We start from the raw sequence: 18,030 nt of genomic DNA on the forward strand, positions 1-18,030 counted from the left end.
ACGGGTTCGTTCCCCTGATTCACAACACTGTCTTCTTGCCCCTTAATGTTACACCTATCATCTTCCGTTCTATTGCTCGCTTAGTCGCCCTCGGTTTAAGTTGAACCCTTTTTTGTGGGCCTCCATGTTTGTGCGCCGTATGTGAGTACCGGTAAGATGCAACTGTCTTACACTTTCTTCTACAGAGGCAATGGTAGGCTGCCATTCATTTATCTGAGAATGCCTGCCGAATGCACTCAACCCCATTCTTATCCTGCTAATTATCGAGGTTATTTAACTATACTTTAGTTTTCTGCATATTAATTTTCAGGCCCATGGTTCCACTCTGCTTGCCCAGTGTAATAAGCATGCTTCGCAATTCGTCTCCCGAGTTACTTAGCAAAGCAACGTCGTCAGCAAATCTGAGGTTACCGGTATATTCTCTATTAACCCTTACGCCCGCCTGTTCCCAATCCAATGTTCTGAGTACCTATTGTAAGCATGCTGTGAATAACATTGCACAGACTGGGTCTCCTTGTCTGACACCCTTCCTTATAGGTATTTTACTGCTCTCCCTATGGAGGATGATGGTAGCTGTAAACCCGTTCTAGATATCCTCTTGTATTTTAACGTAACGCTCGTCTACACCCTGATTCCGCAATGCCTCAATGACTGCTGAGGATTCGAACGAGTAATATGCTTTCTCATAATCATTGAAGGCTGTATATAATGGTTGAGTATACTCCGCGCACTGCTCTATCACGTGACTGAAATTGTGAATATGGGCGATTGTTGAATAGGCTTTGCGAAACCCTGCTTGTTCCTTCTGCGCTATTAGCGCCAAAAGCTGGCGATCTCTGCCCACTCCCCCAAGGGGGCCCATGGCCGAACAGAGGAACAGCAGCAAGTTTTGTTCTAATGCTCACAGCGTGCTGGGTTAGCAGGGTCGGTAGAGCATCAGGCTGCTACGGTAGATTCTCGGTTGGAAATCCCATCGGACAACAAATGTTTTAATTGATTAACTCTTTTCAACGGCGGCCAGTTTCTTTGCCGCACAACCCCCACCACAACAACAAAAACAACAAATGTACAATCCCCGCACGTTGCCTGTGTAGATAAAAATACCAGTGTCTTAGCTCGGCTATGCCAGGATATACGTAGCGTGAGCTGAGGTTCAGCTGGTTATTCTTAGGTTTCCAGCATTAGCTAGTTATCATGCTTACTGCTGCTAAAACGATTTACAATCCAATTCAATGCAATCTAATCCAATCCAATTCAGTCCAGTCACTGCTCCTCGCACATGCACAGAACGGTTTCCCAGGAGCCACGCGAAACGGCTATCAAGCGGCTCAGGCGCAGTGTCAGACTTGGCTACTGCGCAACGGAGGCGCACAGCAGGGCGCGCGCCGGCGCCAGTGCATCTGCCGCGACTATGACGTCGCTCCTCTGGAATGCGCAGCCAGAAAAATGTGCAGAACCAATTCTCTACACACCCGTACTCCGATTGGATTGGATTGGATTGTCGCGCCGCGGTGGCTCAGTGGCTAAGGCGTTGCGCTGCTGAGCCCGAGGTCGCTGGTTCGATTTCCGGCCGCGGGGGCCGCTTTTAGGATGGAGGCGAAAAGCAAAAACGCCCGTGTGTACGAGATTTCGGCGCACGTTAAAGATCCCCAGGCGATCAAAGTTAATTCGGAGGCCCCCACTACGGCGCGCCTCGTCGCCCGCGTTGCGTCGGCTCCATAAAGGAAAGAAAACGTTTCTTTCCTCCATGGTCGGCTCCTTAAACCCTACAATCAATCAATCAATTGGATTGGTTGTATTCGATTTCCAATCCAATCCAATTCAATCCAATCCAATCCAGTCCAATGCTCCTCTCGCATGCGCAGCATGGCCCTTCAAGGTCCACGCGAAACTGCTCAACCTTGGCCAGTATAGCTTACTCTACAAACGTTTTCGTCTTTGTTCCTTTCTTGGTGCCCCTCACCCAGTTAAAGGATTGTCTGGGAATCTGGTGCTTTGAGCGGCTAACGTGCGCGATACACAAAATTTACAAAACTGTGAATTGCAACCGTGAAACTTTAAGAATTGTGCTTGCCGCGTGACGCGTGAACGGGATGGACTTTAGTTGAACATACGCGCACCATCCGCGTATAACCGTGATTTTAGGGGAGCTGTGGCGTCTGTCAGTCTGCTTGCTAACGTAATTCGATCCTTAAGGCGCAGAAATGAAATAGAAGGAGACACAAACATGGTGAAGCCGGACAAAAAGATTATAGCAGAAATTTGCGCCAAAAGGCAAAGATACAAATTGCAGAAAGAGACGCAAATACAACGTAAAAGCAACGAAGCTCTTGGTGTAGGACTCGCGCGAACCATTGAAAACAATAGGTGAATAATCCAATTGAGCGAGGTAAGTTGATTTTGAAAGCTTTAGAAATGGAGCAAGCGAAAGTAGTAAAACTGAGCGTACTGTAAAAATGTACACCAAGGTTTGGGACCTCGTTAACCTTAGAGAAAAAAAAAAAACATTATGAATTGTGTATAATAATTGGAATGGGTGTGTTTTTCGGCTGTAGTTGATGACCATGGTTTTTAGTGGGTTTAGAGATAGGCACTGCTCAATGCACTGGCGTGTGAGCTACGCGATATCATGCTAAAAGGTGAAGCAGGGCTCTATAGAATGAATCATTATGTATACCTTTATATCAACAGCATACAAAACGAAAAATGAGTTCTTAATGGCAGTGGATAAGCCACTAATAAAAATGGAAAATATAAGAGGACCTAAAACGGACTGGTTGGACTATAATGGACAGAAGTTGGAGCCTCCACACTTAGGTAGCAGCTTTGTTAAGCAGGTAGCTGTCCAGTAAGGCTACTAAAGGAGCATTAACGCCACAGAGCAACAGTTTCTTGAACAACACTGGGTGAACAACGACATCAAAAGCCTTACTAAGATTGTAGTAAACTGCGTTAATCTGGCCTCTTACTGTAACCCTTTAAAAGACTGTGTCATAAAGAAAGCAAGATTATTTGTCGTTCCTCACCCTACCATGAAACCATGCTGATAGGTAACAGCGCATTTTTCACGCACGAGGATATTACTGCGTGTGGTGCGGACAAAAAAAATTTGTACGCGGCACAAAGGATTGATATTGGCCGGTAGTTGGCTGGGTCAGTCCTGTCCCCTGACTTAAAGATAGGATATATTCGGAAGGAATGTGTTATAGAAGAATTTAAACGCAATCTTTCGAAACGAAAGAATAAGAAATGGTCATGGAAAAGTTCCGAAGGTACAACAAAAAAACGAAATTGACTTCATTTTAAGTGACAACCCATGTATTGTGCAGGACGTAGAGGGACAAGTAGGATTCAATGCAGCGATCACAGGATGATTAGATGCAAGGTAAGAATTAACCTCAAAAGAAAAAGAAGGGAACTCGTGGTGAGAAAGAAACCCAGCACGGAGTCAGTCAGAGCCAGGACGAAGGAGTTTAAAATAACTCTCCAAAAGAAATGTGCGCTTCTAAAAGACGAGAACGAGGATAGTGTATACAGGGTAAATGGCGACCAAACAACGGCAATCACAAAACCTGTAGCAGATATGGGGAAAGCAGTATGTAGGAAAGGAAAGAGAAAACTGACTTTGAAAATAAGGAGACCCATTACCAACGTAACAACGTGAAAGTGTGAAGTGCTGTGGACCAAATTGAGTTAGCAGAACTGTTTAAATTAATTAACAGTTGTAAAACAAACAACCTTAGTGGTTACAACATGGCAGTGATCAAGGAAACGCTGCAAATAGGAGGAATTTTGAAAGCAACTAAGAGGAATCTCGCCATCGGCAAAGACAGAATGTACGCACTCAAAGACGACCAGGGCTACATTACGTACAACATGGACGAAATATTGAATGTAGCAAAACAATTCTACATCAGACTGTATTCCTGGGACGTTACATCAATGGAAACTACTGAGAGTACACGCTTAACTGGTGATGTCCCACTAGTTACTAAAGAGCAAGTGGGATATGCTCTCAATGGCAAGAAAAGAGTAAAAGCTGCAGGCGACGACGGCATAACCGTGGATCCTTTGAAGGAGGGAGGAGATGTACTGGAAAAGCTTGCTGCACTATTGTCAGAATGTTGCACTATTTTCAGAAGACCCAAAAAGTGCCCATAGCCTGGAAAAACGCCAACATTATTCTGATTCATGAAAACGTAGATACCAAGGACCTTAAGAATTACAGGCTCATCAGCCTACTATCATTTGTTTACAAGCTGTTTACCAAGTTATAGTTAACCGCCTTGGAGACAGCCTGGATTTCCATCAGTCCAGAGAACAGCCTGTGTTTAGTAAGGGGTACCTAACTATAGATCACATCCTTGTTGTCAATCAAGAGATAAAAAAACTCAGCTGAATACACTAAACCATTTTACATGGCATTTATAGGCTATGAGAAAGCGTTTGACTCCGTACAAGCCGCAGGCATGCTAAAAGCATTAAACGAACAGGTAATAGACGACACCTACCTAAGACCTGTAGGCGACATGTATAAGGGATGTATGGGCAAGATAAAACTTTATAAGCAGAGGGATAAATTCCTCGCCCCTCCCCCCCCCCCCCCCCGAAAAAAAGGGAGTAGGACCCGGATATACTACCTCGCCAAAACTGTTCGTAGTATGTCTGGAGAAGGTATTTAGAAAGCTTGACTGCATAAACCGGATTAAGGATGAACGGGGAATACTTGAGCCAGTTGATATTTGTAGAGGGCACAGCCTTGATGTGTGAGACTGCACAACACGTGCAATGCTTCAGGAACTACAATCAGAAATCACGTCTGTTGGGCCAAACATACATTTCGATCAATCTAAATTAATGTGGAATAAGCATGGTAGAAGCGCCCTTTTCAGCATAGGAAACGAAACGCTAGAAGAAGCAAAGGAACCTAACTACCTCGGAAAAGTTATTAGTGCTGACCCAAACCACGATAGAGAAATCCGGCGCTGTAAGGGTATGACCTGAAGAGCACTCGGCAAGCATCCAAATAATAAAAAAAGCTACCTCTCTCGCTAAAAAGAAAAACATACAACCAGTGCATACTGCCTGTGATGACATAAAGAGCAGAAACGTGGAATCTTACTAAACAAATGGAAAGCAAGGTTAGATCGGCTCAAGGACCATGGAACGAATCATGATAGGAGTAACACTTAGGGACAGAAAACGAGCATCCTGTGCCTGGGAACAAACTCGAGTTGGTGATATCATAGTTCAAGTAAAGGAAAAGAAACGTACTTGGGCTAGCCATGTCGTGAGACGAACCGACAACCGGTGGGTAACTACGGGGATAGAGTGGATGCCAACAGATGGCTCTAGAAGAAGGGCAAGGCCAACAACACTATGGAAGCATGAAATAGCGAAGTTAGGTGGACAGTAGTGGACTCGAGTGGCGTAGGACAGAAGCTGTTGGAAGTCAATGGGAGAGTCCTTGAGCCTGTAGTGGGACGAAGCAGACTGCTGTTTTTGTTGTTGTTGATGATGATGATGATATTATGTAAAGTTTTTATGTAGCAGGAAATGTTTTGTTCGTTAAGCAGTTACAAAATAGAGATAGATTATCAACGAGGATATCGTTAGAAACTTTACGTAAGGCAGCAGGAGTACCATTTGGGTTTGAAGACAAAAAAGGCTTCATGTTCTTAGAGCTTTCGAATAGAACCTTCTCATCAGGAACTGTACTCGCCCCAAGGACGCCGTTGATAAGTCGAGATGTTACAGGGAGTCCGCAATGCCTTCTACAAACGGTTTCACTCCTTCCTTCTTAAATAATTGTGAAATGTATAGTTATCACAAGGATGGAGCAGTGATGATTTGCTCAAAGAAAGGAACAGCGCACATTTTGGCGAAGGACGGACAGAAACACACACCACAAGCGCTGTACTGTGTTTCTGTCCGTCCTTCGTCAAAATGTGCGTTGTTCCCTCCTTTGTATCTCACCAACAACTAGCCCAACATGGTACCCTTTGTGATTTGCTCGTCGCAGCAGAACTAGCCGCCTTGAGTTTCTGCTTTTTTTATGTTGCCACTTGCTTTAAAGTGGCCATCGAATGCGTTTGTTGCTGCAACGTAAAGGAATATAACTTAACAAAGTGTGGGTTCGAGCTAGTTGATAATCCCTTGTACGAAATTCAAGCGCAAAAAAGCGCTTGTCTTTGTCCCGTTCGTCACGTTTCTGAATTTTTACGCTTGAATTTCGTACCCAAGGGAAGCCGGCCGATAGCCTGTGCACGCTGTAATGACGTAATTCGAGTGCTCAAAGCACACTAAGACCAAGAAAGAGAGAGGAATTTTTTGAGCAATTTTCTATGCTATCCGATGATCATAGAGCAGTAATTCTTGGTTGAGGTAGTTTGTGGCGCTCTATTCTAAGTAGTGGATGTGTCAATGGACTATGTTCTCTATGCATTTAGAACTTAGGAAAAAATCTTAAAAGGTGTGGCAGGGCCTCTCTAAAGGGACTCTTTAACACTTTAGACAGACGATTTCACTTTTTCCTTCGCGTCTGGAAGCATTGTCAAAGCTCTAGTTTATGTTACCAAAGCGGCCCTGAGTGATGTGCTCCTCGAAAGAGACCCACCTTCCGTTTCTGATTTGCTTTTGAAGCGTTTTTATCTGAAGTGGCTATTGAAAGCGTTTATTCCTGAAGCTGTAAGTAGCCCGGGAAATAGCCCCTGCATTGCTGTAACGGCGTAATTTGAGCTTTTGAAGAACACCAGGACCGCGAAAAAGACAATTATTTAGAGCGAGTTTCAAAGTTACCCGAGGATCATAGAGCAGTAATTCTGATCATTTATTGACCATTTGTGACCATTTATTTTAGGTACTGAATGTGTTTCTGGACTACATTCTCAAAGCTTTCAGGATTTAGAGAAAGTTAAGAAAAGTGTTGCAGGGTGCCTTTAGAAGCCAAAGTTACGGAATGATACTACGTTTATTGAAGATTTGTTCCCGCTTTGTGCAACAATAACTTATGTCTTACTATCTTGTTTTTTTGTCTTCTGTTTCATGGCTAGGAATTCTGAAGGTAAAAAAACTTTTCGAGACTACGAAGGCAATGGAGGATATTGGTGCTAACGTTTGGAATGGAACATTTCCGTACTGCGAAAACATGACCATTTGGAGCGAAGAGTACTTACAATGTTTCCTAAAATACGGGGGGTTTCCAGGTATGCATGTTTGCTGTACATGCGCAATGGGCAATCACAACAGGTCAGTTGTTGACGAAAGACTAAGGTAAGTCAAACAACTTGAACATGCTTTATCTCATGCGCACCCGCTTTCATGGAGCAATGTTATCGTATTCTCGATAGTTCATACGTTTCATACGTTGAAACCAGGGAGCAGAACGCATAATATGCTGCCTTTTTTTAGATTTTGTAGATACACTGTTGTCGGCTTTGTTCATAAAAAGCCAGTTTCTCAAGATGGCTATTTGACCTTATTTCTCGGGCGTCTTTGTCGCATACCGCATGGTCTCTATTTTTGACGCCGTGAAGTGATAGTGTGTAGATGCGTATTTAAACCACGTACAGCCTCCCAAAATTTTAATAATATAGCGGGAGCGACGTCCGACCGGCATGTCAGGGCCTTATCACGGTGTCCAGCAGTGAAATAGGCGAGAGTACACGCACGCGCATAGGGCTATCTGCTCTAGAGTGTCGTCTGCTACGCTGTTTTCTTGAGAGTGGCACATCCCCTGCCACTGCATCTGAATGACATTGTGCCCCACGCTACTTAGCTACCTTTGGCGGCAGCGACACGGCCTTGCAAGATAAAAAAAACAGGGGGAGGGGGGGGGGTGTTACCCTGAGAAAAGCAGGAGAGCAGACGACGCAACCACAACGGATAATTTCGTGGGCGTGCGCGCACCCTCTCCTATTTTCCCTGTGAACACCATGATAAGGCGCCGACAAGCCGATCGGTCGTCGCTCCCGCTATATTATTAAAAATTTTGGAGGCTGTACCTTCACAGACGGTACAAGAAACGCAATAATGTTAACCGTACCATAACCTAACTTGCCATGCGGCACCTTGGCAAAGAATAAATGGAGAAAGAGGAGAAAGCAAGCATAGGAAAGTAAAACGTACAAACATCTCCGAGGGAGGGGCTACCAGCATTAGAGCCATCACGTTCAATTGGTGACTGCTATTAATTTTTTACGCTACAGTTTTTCATGCGCCGGCGCCGTTCTCAGTGGTTATATGAGCGTTTCTGTCGCCTTGTGCCCTGATGTCACAGAAGAAGACCAGTTCCTCCAGTCCTTCGGAAAGAAGGGCCGCTGAGAGTCGAAGTTCCACACCGAGAACAAGAGCACGCTTCTTTCCGATAAAAAACAGGAGCACTCACATGGAAAGTGCCAGATGCGACAGCTTTGCTGGAGAGGGTGTTGTTTTCCAGTGTTTTTTGTGTTATTCCAGTGTGGAGGGAACATGGAAAAAGAATTAGGAGAATCGGTCACCGGCGCTTTCGCATATTTCAAATATTTCACTTCCAACAATTCTGTTTATACTGGAGCAAGCGTTCGTTAATTTCACCCCCAGCTAAAGTATGCAAAGAAAGGTTGCGCCAAGCCGTGGGCAACAGAAATGAAGGGGTCACTGAAGGTGCGGTTTAAGGGCACTAATAAGTGCGTTTGCGAATTCTTCCGTGCTACCGTTCTCCCTATTGGTTGTGTGGTGTAGCCTCTAGTATGCCTTATTATTCGAGAGAAGTGTTATAAACAGGGGCACTATAGCAACTGGCTTTTTAATAAAAAGAAGAGTACGATTGCTGACAAGCGGCTGTGCGCCTCCGCTCCGTAAATTTTCGCGTTTTCTCGTTCTTTCTACCAAGATTTCTGGCGTTCTACAAGAACGCCAACCTCCTCACGGAGTTATAGACCTTACGCATCGCATAGGACTTCATCTGAGTCAACCGCTTTGAGAAGGTCCCGGAAATCAAGCGAGGTCAGTGGTGGTTGCAGCATGGCAGCTGCATTGGCTGCAGCGGGAAAAGGTACAACTGGAAAAAAGAGCTCCGAAGTCGCATCGGTGGAACCACCATGCAAGCGACCCAATCAAGGCGACGTCCATGACTCCACTGTCGGTACTCCGTCCTGTAAGCAAGTTACATCTAGTGAAGAAGGAGATAATTCTACGGAGATGGCTGACAAATATCAAGAGGGATTCAAGGTCACGACTCATCGCAAGCGGAGAACTGTTGTCATATCCGTACTGTTGTCTCCGGTGGAAAAGGGCTAAGATTTAAGGCGCAAGAACCCAATCGCCCTTTTGTCTGCCGTCTCGTCTTTGCTCGGCAAGGCACCAAACCGCAGTCGGTTCACAGATCAAGGCGCCGTATTCCTATATGCAGAACACATGCATCATCCAAGGCGCCCCCAAGTTGCACACGGAAGAGGTGCTACTAACCTACCTCAAGCCGCAGGGGGTCACCCACGTAGGGCGCGTTGGGCGGCGGAATCCTTCTTCACCAGATAAGTGTAAAGTTGTTCCGACCGACGCGGTTGTGCTGAAGTTTTCGCCGAGCTCAAACGCCCAGAAAAGAACAGTTTGGGGTTTACAAGGCACGTCATTGCCGCCTACACGGAGTCCCTTTCACGCTGTTTCAAGTGTCAACGCTATGGCCATGTCGCGAAATCGTGCAGAGGTGAGCAGCACTGGAAACGTTGCGGAAGCCCACATAACTTTATGAATTGCAAGAGTGACGTTACCTGTGCAAATTGTGGTGGAGATAACGAAGCCAGCTACAGTGCATGCCCATTTCGCGTGCGCGAGTTACATCGACGGAAGGCGTTCCTTTTTGGGCATGAATCTCCACCAGAAGCTCCAAAGCCATCTCATAAACAGCCCTTCCTAACATAGCCATCTTTGGTGTGAGGGCTGGGCGTGAAAGCTGTGGCGTTGAAGTTTCATGGTGACGCGAAGCAGAATAATTGAAAAGAACGCTTTTATTTGCCCATTCCAGTACACGACCGAAAACGCCGGCGGCGGGGACGAAAGAACAACAGAATAAACATGCGCGTCCCAGACCTCACTTAGGCCTGGAGCTGCGTCGGCGTAATGCCAGGGAAGGTGGCGCTAGTGATAAGCTAGTAACTATGGCTGGCGCTCACATCCCACCCCAGTCTGCGTGACCACTTCTCCTGGTCAAATATGTTCACAGATTGTCTACAACGGTCTCCAAACTCACACACGCAGGGAAACACTGCTGCACGCTTCACTCGAGCCCAAAGTTGTCTAGGTGACTAGGCAGCCGTCGAGTGCGTTGTAGACGTTGGGGCTGTTGCTGCACTAGCGAGGTGAGTGTACCTTCTGCTGCTTCCTTCCACTGGCAGTTCGATGCAAACTCAAGCGTGGTAAGGGCCTTTGCCCTGGCTTCGAAGTTCGTTGAAGGCGCGACAGTCGTACTTGCACAGGAGGTTGGCGACGGCCTCTCAAATTGGCAGTTTCATGACCCTGGTCGCGCTTCGTGTGGCACACAGCATGCCCCGCGCGCTAAGCAGACAGTCCCTGCTTGTGTTGTGGCCAAGCCTTGAAGGATCTGTGCTGCTGCCAGAAGTTCGGGCGTGGGCTTCATCCAGCTGAAGAGAGTCGATAACACTCACGAAGTGGTTGGCCTGGCACTGGCACAAGTTGTCCTTTGTCGTTTCTGGTACCAGATATGGCGGCGAGTTGGGTGCTAACTGTGGTTCCGTGGGTGTTTGTTCCACTAGCTGTGGCTGATTGGCGCTGTTCGTGGGCTTGAAATTAGTGGGCGGTTGTCTTAGCAATAGTATGGACTTTTTGTGGTCGTTGTCAACGTTGGGAGCATGTTGAACTTGCTTTATGCCTTTGGCGAGATTGGAGGAAGTTGGCGGGCGGGTAAACAACAGTTTGGACTCTCCCTGACCGTTGAAGGGATTCTGGCCATACTGGATTTGCTTTAAGTTGTTAACGGGTCTGGAGGGAGGGGTGTTGAACACCCGTGGATTCGACTTTTTGTGGCTACTACTTGAGGGCAAAGGATCATGTTGCCGGCTGTTTTTGGAACTAGAGCTGGATCGAGGAAAAAGGACTCAGCTAAATGGGATGACAGCATTTGCATTCTTGGGGCTAGCTTTCGGTTTGCGAGAATGCCGACATTCGTGGCTGTATCCTGAAACTGCGTTCGTTTCGGTGGCTAAAAGATGAGGCATGCTTGTGCTGCCGCGAACCAGTCCTCACCAAGAATCAGGGGGAGTACATTTTCCTCTAAAACAGCAGTTTCAACAACTACATTGACTGGGCCAATCCATATCTGTAAAAAAGCAGAACCAACAAGAATCACGGCGCCTCCTCCGACAACAGTAAGGAGGGGCTCATTCCATGGGGTGACCATGCGTGCAGGCACAAAGGCTTTGGACATCAGTGTCAGTTTGTATCCCGGGTCGGGAAACGCTTCGCATTCACCGACTCTCACGACGGTTGCGTTGAAGAAAGGGCATTGCTGCTGCCAGCCCTCAAGCATAATGCGTGCACTGTGCAGTGCTGGAGGCAGCTGTGTCTTCGGCGTGGTTCGAGGCACTGACGATACCGCCGGAGGTAAGCGGCTTGCGAGAGTAGGGCATTTGGATGCCAGGTGCCCTGAAGCATGGCATTCGTAGCAGACGGCTTGGGACAGGTCTTGGCCCTGACGAAAAGCAGGGGCACCATACTGTGCCGTGATAGCTGCGTAAGCGGCTTCTTGTTGTTCAGTGGGTAGCTCAGAAATGCGCCTTCTTTGTGAACCTCTAGAAGGCTGTGGTGGCAATGAATCTGGGTGAGGGTGAAGCGGCTGACACTCCGCAAGTTTACAGGCACGAAATGGTTGCTTCCACGGCTGCACAAAACTGCCAACTGGTGGCGGGCTTGCTTTGGAATGGAGGTCTTTGGCGCTCTTTTCGAGGCTAGAACAGGTGGCGATGAAATGAACTACCGTGGGTGGACGACTGGCTGCTATGGCGGCGATGATGTGTTGTTCACGCAAACCCTGCAGCAGGTAGTCTATCTTTTGATCATCAGAGAGCTTTACGGGGCAGCTGTCGTCCAGCTGTCCAGCTGTCGCCGTGCCAGTTCTTCCCGTATGAGGTCGATGCCAAGACGCGACACCGTCACTGGGTCGAGGCGCTCCCACACAATTCCCGGCATGATATCCGTCCGAGTCGGCTAACTGTACGGAAGCGGTCACTCACATAACACACTCTTGCTGCCACGTCCACCAACAAGCGCACGGAGACGCGCACAAGGACGCGAGCGAGCGAATGGCTCAAAACGTTCAGGCGAGGAAGACAATATGGCGTGCGGCTGTCGAACGACGATGGCAGGCTTAGTTATAGCGTCGGCGTACTTGCGTGGCTGCGTAGCGCCACAGAGGCCCGGCCGTCGACTGTGCCAGATGTGAGGGCTGGGCGTGAAGGCTGGGGGGTGGAAGTGGCATGGCGAGGCAAAGCGGAATAATTGAAAAGAAGGCGTTCCTTTGCCCATAGCAGTACACGACCGACCATGCCGGCGGCAGGGACAAAAGAACAACAGAAGAAACAAGCGCGTCCCAGATATCACTTAGGCCTGGAGCTGCTTCAGCATAATTGCAGGGAGGGTGACGCTATTGATAAGCTAGTAACTATGGCTGGCGCTCACATTGGAATCAGCAATTGTGAAGGATGGTGCCCAAGGTTCGCCATGCCATTCATCACCTGAGCTGCCAGGTCCTCCAAACGCGACTGAGTCCGCACAAGAGCCATTACAATTAAAGCAGCGTCCAAGAGAAATACACTGCTCAACGTCACCTGAGTTAAGGCATAAAGTTGGGCTAGTTGGTTATCTGACTGCATTTTACTAGCGAAAAATAGACGTGGACGAAGAAGAAGTACACAGGACACTAGCGAGTGTCCTGTGTGCTTCTTCTTCGTCCGCGTCTATTTTTCGCCAGTAAAATGCAGTCACCTGAGTTGCCACTTCCTCCAAATGCGACTGAATCCGCAAAAGAGCCACCTCTGCATCTACAAGCAAAGCAGCGTAAAGGAGAACTATACTCTCGAGTCCTGAAAGAACGTCACACTCAACGCAATCAAAAAGAGGGGCAAACTGATACCAGTGTTGTACGGAACGGCATTCCAAGTAACGGCGTTCCTAGGACTAGTTCCTTTTTGGAGGAACAGAAGAACCCTACCGTTCCATTAACGGTCGGTGGGACTGTAGCGGTAACTCGTTAGGTTTATGAAGGAAGGGCAGGAACGGCGTTCCTTCTGCAAACGTTACATCGCTAGCAGTTGGCTGTTTTTGATGCCATGGCTCGAGTACAAAGATCCACAAGTCTCTACTTTGTCTCTCTTCTTATAAGCTGGCCAATTTGCCCGTCCTCCAGCGGAACGTACTTCCTCGAAGGTCAAAGGGCGAAGACTAATCACACAGCGGGCCACCGCTTGTGCTTGCTTTTATGCCGGCTGAACTTATGCTGCGATCGAAATGGTGAATAGCGTAGCCGCGAGGATGCTTTTCCCCGTTCATCGTTTGTCCGAGAAGTCCAGGATGCGCGTCCGGCCGACCTGACGAGTTCGCTGGAGGCTGTGCAGTGAGGCGATAAACTTCCTAGACATTTGAGCATGTACTTTTTCGTTTATATTTATATGTCCACTGGTTGTTATTAAAATTCAGTTGTTAAGTAGCGCTGGTCCTTCTCACTCTTGTCTTGTGTTTTCTTTACTGCTATTAAAGGAGTTATAAGGGCAGATAGAATTGTTCCTTGCCGGGAAAAGGTTGTCGAAGTCAGAGCGGCGCTGTGCGGTCCCTTGTGACACCACCGTATCAATACATTGTCAGGGGTAATTACTCCATTAGTGCGCGCGAGGCGCGGGTGCATTGTTGTCTGGGGGTTGCGCTTGCTGTGAGGTCATTAGTATGGTCAACGGCTTTCAATAGACTTCGGCGCACCGCAGTGTCAGGGGAAGTTGTCCTGCTCGAAGTTAGAGTACGCGTGCAGTTTGTCACGGCGCGTTCTGTCGCTGATCTGGCGAGAATGGGTCGACGTGAGTGCCAGGTCCTTTTGTATTGCACGCGTCGTGTTGACAAAGGACAGGAATTTCGTCATTGTTGGACATAATTTCGTATCGAGCGGTATGGACAATACCTGAGAGAGGCTGCCTGAAATGCGGTGGTCAGCATTCAGAGCTGCTTTAGTTGGTCGGTTTCAACCTCTGTTATACTTTTACTTTGACGAGTGCCTGGGAGTTTGAGTGAGAGTAAGAAGTTGGATGACATGATTGTTTGTGTACAAATCTTCGGATTTTATAATGTAACGTTAATGTAACGACAAGTTCCAATGTTCGAAGTGGAACTGGAACGCGTTCTTTTCGCAATAAAGGAACTTGTGACGGGAACTCGTTTCAAAATTTGGGAGTAACAAGCTCTCGTTCCTGTTTTAGGGGAACGTGTACAACACTGCCTGATACGTACAAAGATAGGGGACAAGTCTCGACTACATATCAGCGAACCAAAGCGATGTTGAAGCAGCTCATAGCTGCCCTGCGTTTGATTTTTGGTAGGCTTCAAACACCACTTGCGCAAACACCTGCGCAAACCTGGATGATGTGGAGATTTTTTTTGCCCCGTTCAACTTACAACCATCCAAACGGCCCTGGTGTTGCAACCACCGACCCTGCAGGAAAGAATTCATCAGTCCTTCATTCTCCAATGGAATGCTGGTGGTCTGAAATGTCGCCTGGAAGACTTCAAGCAAAGGGTGTTGAAATATCACTGTCCTATTATTGTGATCTGTGAGCCAAATATCACGTCACTTCGTCTATCTGAATAAGAACAATTTTCGTCGGATCCGAATTAAATTTCGAGCAAAGTGTTCTCCTTGACTTGACCTATGTTAAGAACCACGTTCCAGCCCACAACAGCAATGAATATGTTGCTGTCACGGTGCAATGTAAGACCAACACATTTTCAGTGATAGCTGGATATGTGTCACCCCGTGCACGATTTGATGATAACCACTTGGACATGATTATTGACGCCTGCTCTGGACCTCACATCATTGTAGGTGACTTCAGTGCGCACCATGAGATCTGGGGAAGCATCGTGAACACCACAAGAGGGCGACGTCTCGCGATCTTTATCCACAATCATGATTTGGACATTCTCAATGATGGTTCGCCGATATTTTTCCAGGGCGCAACATACAGCAGCTGCCTAGACCTCGCACTTATATTTAGACGCCTTTTGTCCGAAGCCGCGTGGTGCGCTGATGTTGACTCCTACGGAAGTTACCACGCGCCCACATATGTACAGTTAACTTGGTACCAAGGTTCACCAAGTACACGCGTACAACGTTATACTGACTGGCAGATCTTTCGGTCTTGTGTTGAATTGTCATGTAATAGCTTGGCCTCCGTGACTGATTTTAACTGAGAATTCCCCAGGCAACCCGGGATTTATCGAACAGTGCCGCATGCTCCTCTTAAGGTAATCCAGGGGATGCTTTGTACCAACTGCTTCGCGCTGTGAGAAGTCGTGCTAAAAGGAGGTACAAGAGGCAAAAGCTGTCTCTGACATCAGAGCGTCTCGTAGAGCCCACACACTTGTGCAGCGTTACTTAGAGAAGCTTGGACGACAGCGCTGGAAATTCTTCTGCTCCAGATTAGACCCATGGAAGCCACTTCCTAGGATATGGCATATCATTCGTGCATTGCCGTCTACACCCACTCAGCAGCATCCATTTTGAGCTCTGACCGTATACCAGAACTGCAGAGACACAATGTTGCTGAATACTTCTGCATTAAAGTAAAGTAACCATGCTGCAGGCATGGCTCTATTACATTGCTGTGCGCCTCCAACTGCTGATAGCCGCCTAGACGTGCTTTTACGTTTCACGAGCTCATTGTACCGCTCTCTGCTTCGCCTCGTTCTACAGCTCCTGGGCCTGATGGAATAACGTACCATGCACTTTTTATCTCGACACGCAAGAAAACAAAGCTGGGTTCGACCTCTACAACTTCAACGGGTGCTCTGGGTCTGTCCCAAACCACTGGAAAAGAAGTTTAGTGGCTGTCGTGAAGCCTGGCAAGACTTCACGAGACATTTCTTCCTACAGGCCAGTGACATTTGCTAGCTGTGTAAGCAAAGCGATGGAGTGTATGGTCCTCGCTCGTCTGGAATGGTTTCTGGAGAAGCGTGGCTTATACTAAGACGCCATTACAGGCTTTCGCAAAGAACGTTCATGAATAGGCAGCGTTATTGACCTTGTCGCTTCCGTCAAGAATGAGAAACACCGCCGTCGTCTGACAGCTGCCGTTATCCTGGACAACAAGGAATCATTTGATAATCTCCCATGATGTCATTGTGGATGCCCTTGAATCCATAGGTATTGGAGGACGGTTGCATCAGTGGATAACGAGCTATCTCCACGGGCGGTTGGTTTTCATGTCCACGCTTCATGAAGTGACATCCGATCACCCCGTAACTCGCGGTATGCTAGAACGAAGAGTCCTCAACCCTACGCTATTTACCCTGGCTGTCATAGGAATCACTAAAGTGCTTCCTAAAATAGTGTCAATATCTGCCTATGCGGATGACATATGCATATGGACATCAGGTGTAACGCGACTTCACATGCAAGCACGACTTCAGAAAACAGTATCGACCACTTCACGTACCTACGCCGTCAGGAACTCAAAAGTTCAACGTCAAAAAGTGCAACATTGGCATTTACCAGAAAACACATGAAATGCTACCCGTGAAAGCTCTAAGGGGCTGTTATTTCATGTGTCACGCGTCACAATTTTTTTCGACTTGACATTTGATCGGGATCGGTCACGGTAAAAACATGTCTCTACACTAAGAAGGAAATTACAAAGTTTTACCCACATCGTTTAACATATGGCAGGAAAATGATCGGGCCCATTAGTTCCATCGCTGTGGCGTCTTTACCAGGCGCTCTTTTTTGGCTATTTACAATACAGTGCCCCTGTATTTTGTAACCTTCGGTCAACGTCACTACGCGTGTTTCAAAGTGCACAGGAACAAGCCGTACGAATCTGTTTAGGGTTGCCTCGGTGCATATCAACACGTGGAACGATCGCAAAAGCACGAGCCTGCCCAGTTCAAGTCTAGAACCTCATGTCTAGAAGTATAGACAAGACGTCTTGTCCAGAAGTCTTGTCTAGAAGTCTAGAACCTCGTGGGTTCTAGAAGTCTAGAACCCACGCAAGAACCTCTTCGTGTGCACCTCCGACATGTGGCAAGACATGAGTGTCATCCACTGTCGAGTGTTTTCAGGGACGGGAAGAATTCAACCAACTCCAGAAGTATTTCGGCGCAACAACATTTGATGCCCTCCAGATTTGCAGTCGCCAAAATCTCAGAAGTGCATCTAAGGGTTGTACCTGATCCACAGGTGCTGTTATCAATTCCTGGGATCGGCCAAAAATCCCACATGTTGTCTTCGGTCTTAAGACAACTTTTACTATTTTACATCAGTGAAATGTACGGGGAGACGTCGCATGTTTTCGTTGGAGGCTCGGTAGCGGCGTCTTCGTCGGCAGCGGCAGTGGTTGTGCCTGGTGATCCAAAGTTTCGAAATTGCTCGTAGGACGTCGTCTACCGCAGCAGAATTGGTCAGCTTACGCGATGCACTCCGCACGATTTCTTGTGAAGGGCTACAGCCGTGGACAATCTTCATGCCTGCAAACCAGCGCTGCAGGTACTAAGGCACCCAATTAAGCGAGGCGCATATGATCAGCTGACCACTGATGTCGCTATCCTATTTAAAGAGTTGAGTGAAAAGGGCCACACGGTGATGCTTCAGTGGATACCAAGTTACTGCGTTATCGCTGGAAATGAGTTGGCGGATGTAGAAGCAGGCACGCCACAATGGAACTCTCTTGGCTGTACCCATCACAAGGCAGGATGCTAACGCGATACTCTACTGAGCAAGTAAAAAACATGCAGTCTTGCATTAGTTGTACCCGCAGAATCGACATGAACACCTTCACA

The 18,030-nt window shown here is 47.4% G+C and overlaps 1 protein-coding gene across 1 annotated transcript in view; it reads left to right on the top strand.

Annotated features, from left to right (window-relative positions):
* The window catches only part of LOC144138090 (4-pyridoxate dehydrogenase-like), a 156,844-nt gene that overhangs the window by 114,563 nt on the left and 24,251 nt on the right, over positions 1-18,030 (top strand). The window contains exon 10 of the mRNA XM_077670182.1: positions 7,053-7,272. Within this exon, the coding sequence (XP_077526308.1) occupies positions 7,053-7,272 (220 nt within the window). The remainder of the gene's footprint in view (positions 1-7,052; positions 7,273-18,030) is intronic.

Source organism: Haemaphysalis longicornis, unplaced genomic scaffold (genome assembly GCF_048455015.1).
Source record: "Haemaphysalis longicornis isolate Haplotype H1 unplaced genomic scaffold, Haemaphysalis longicornis Haplotype H1 scaffold_5, whole genome shotgun sequence".
In the NCBI taxonomy this organism is placed as follows: Eukaryota; Metazoa; Arthropoda; class Arachnida; order Ixodida; family Ixodidae; genus Haemaphysalis; species Haemaphysalis longicornis.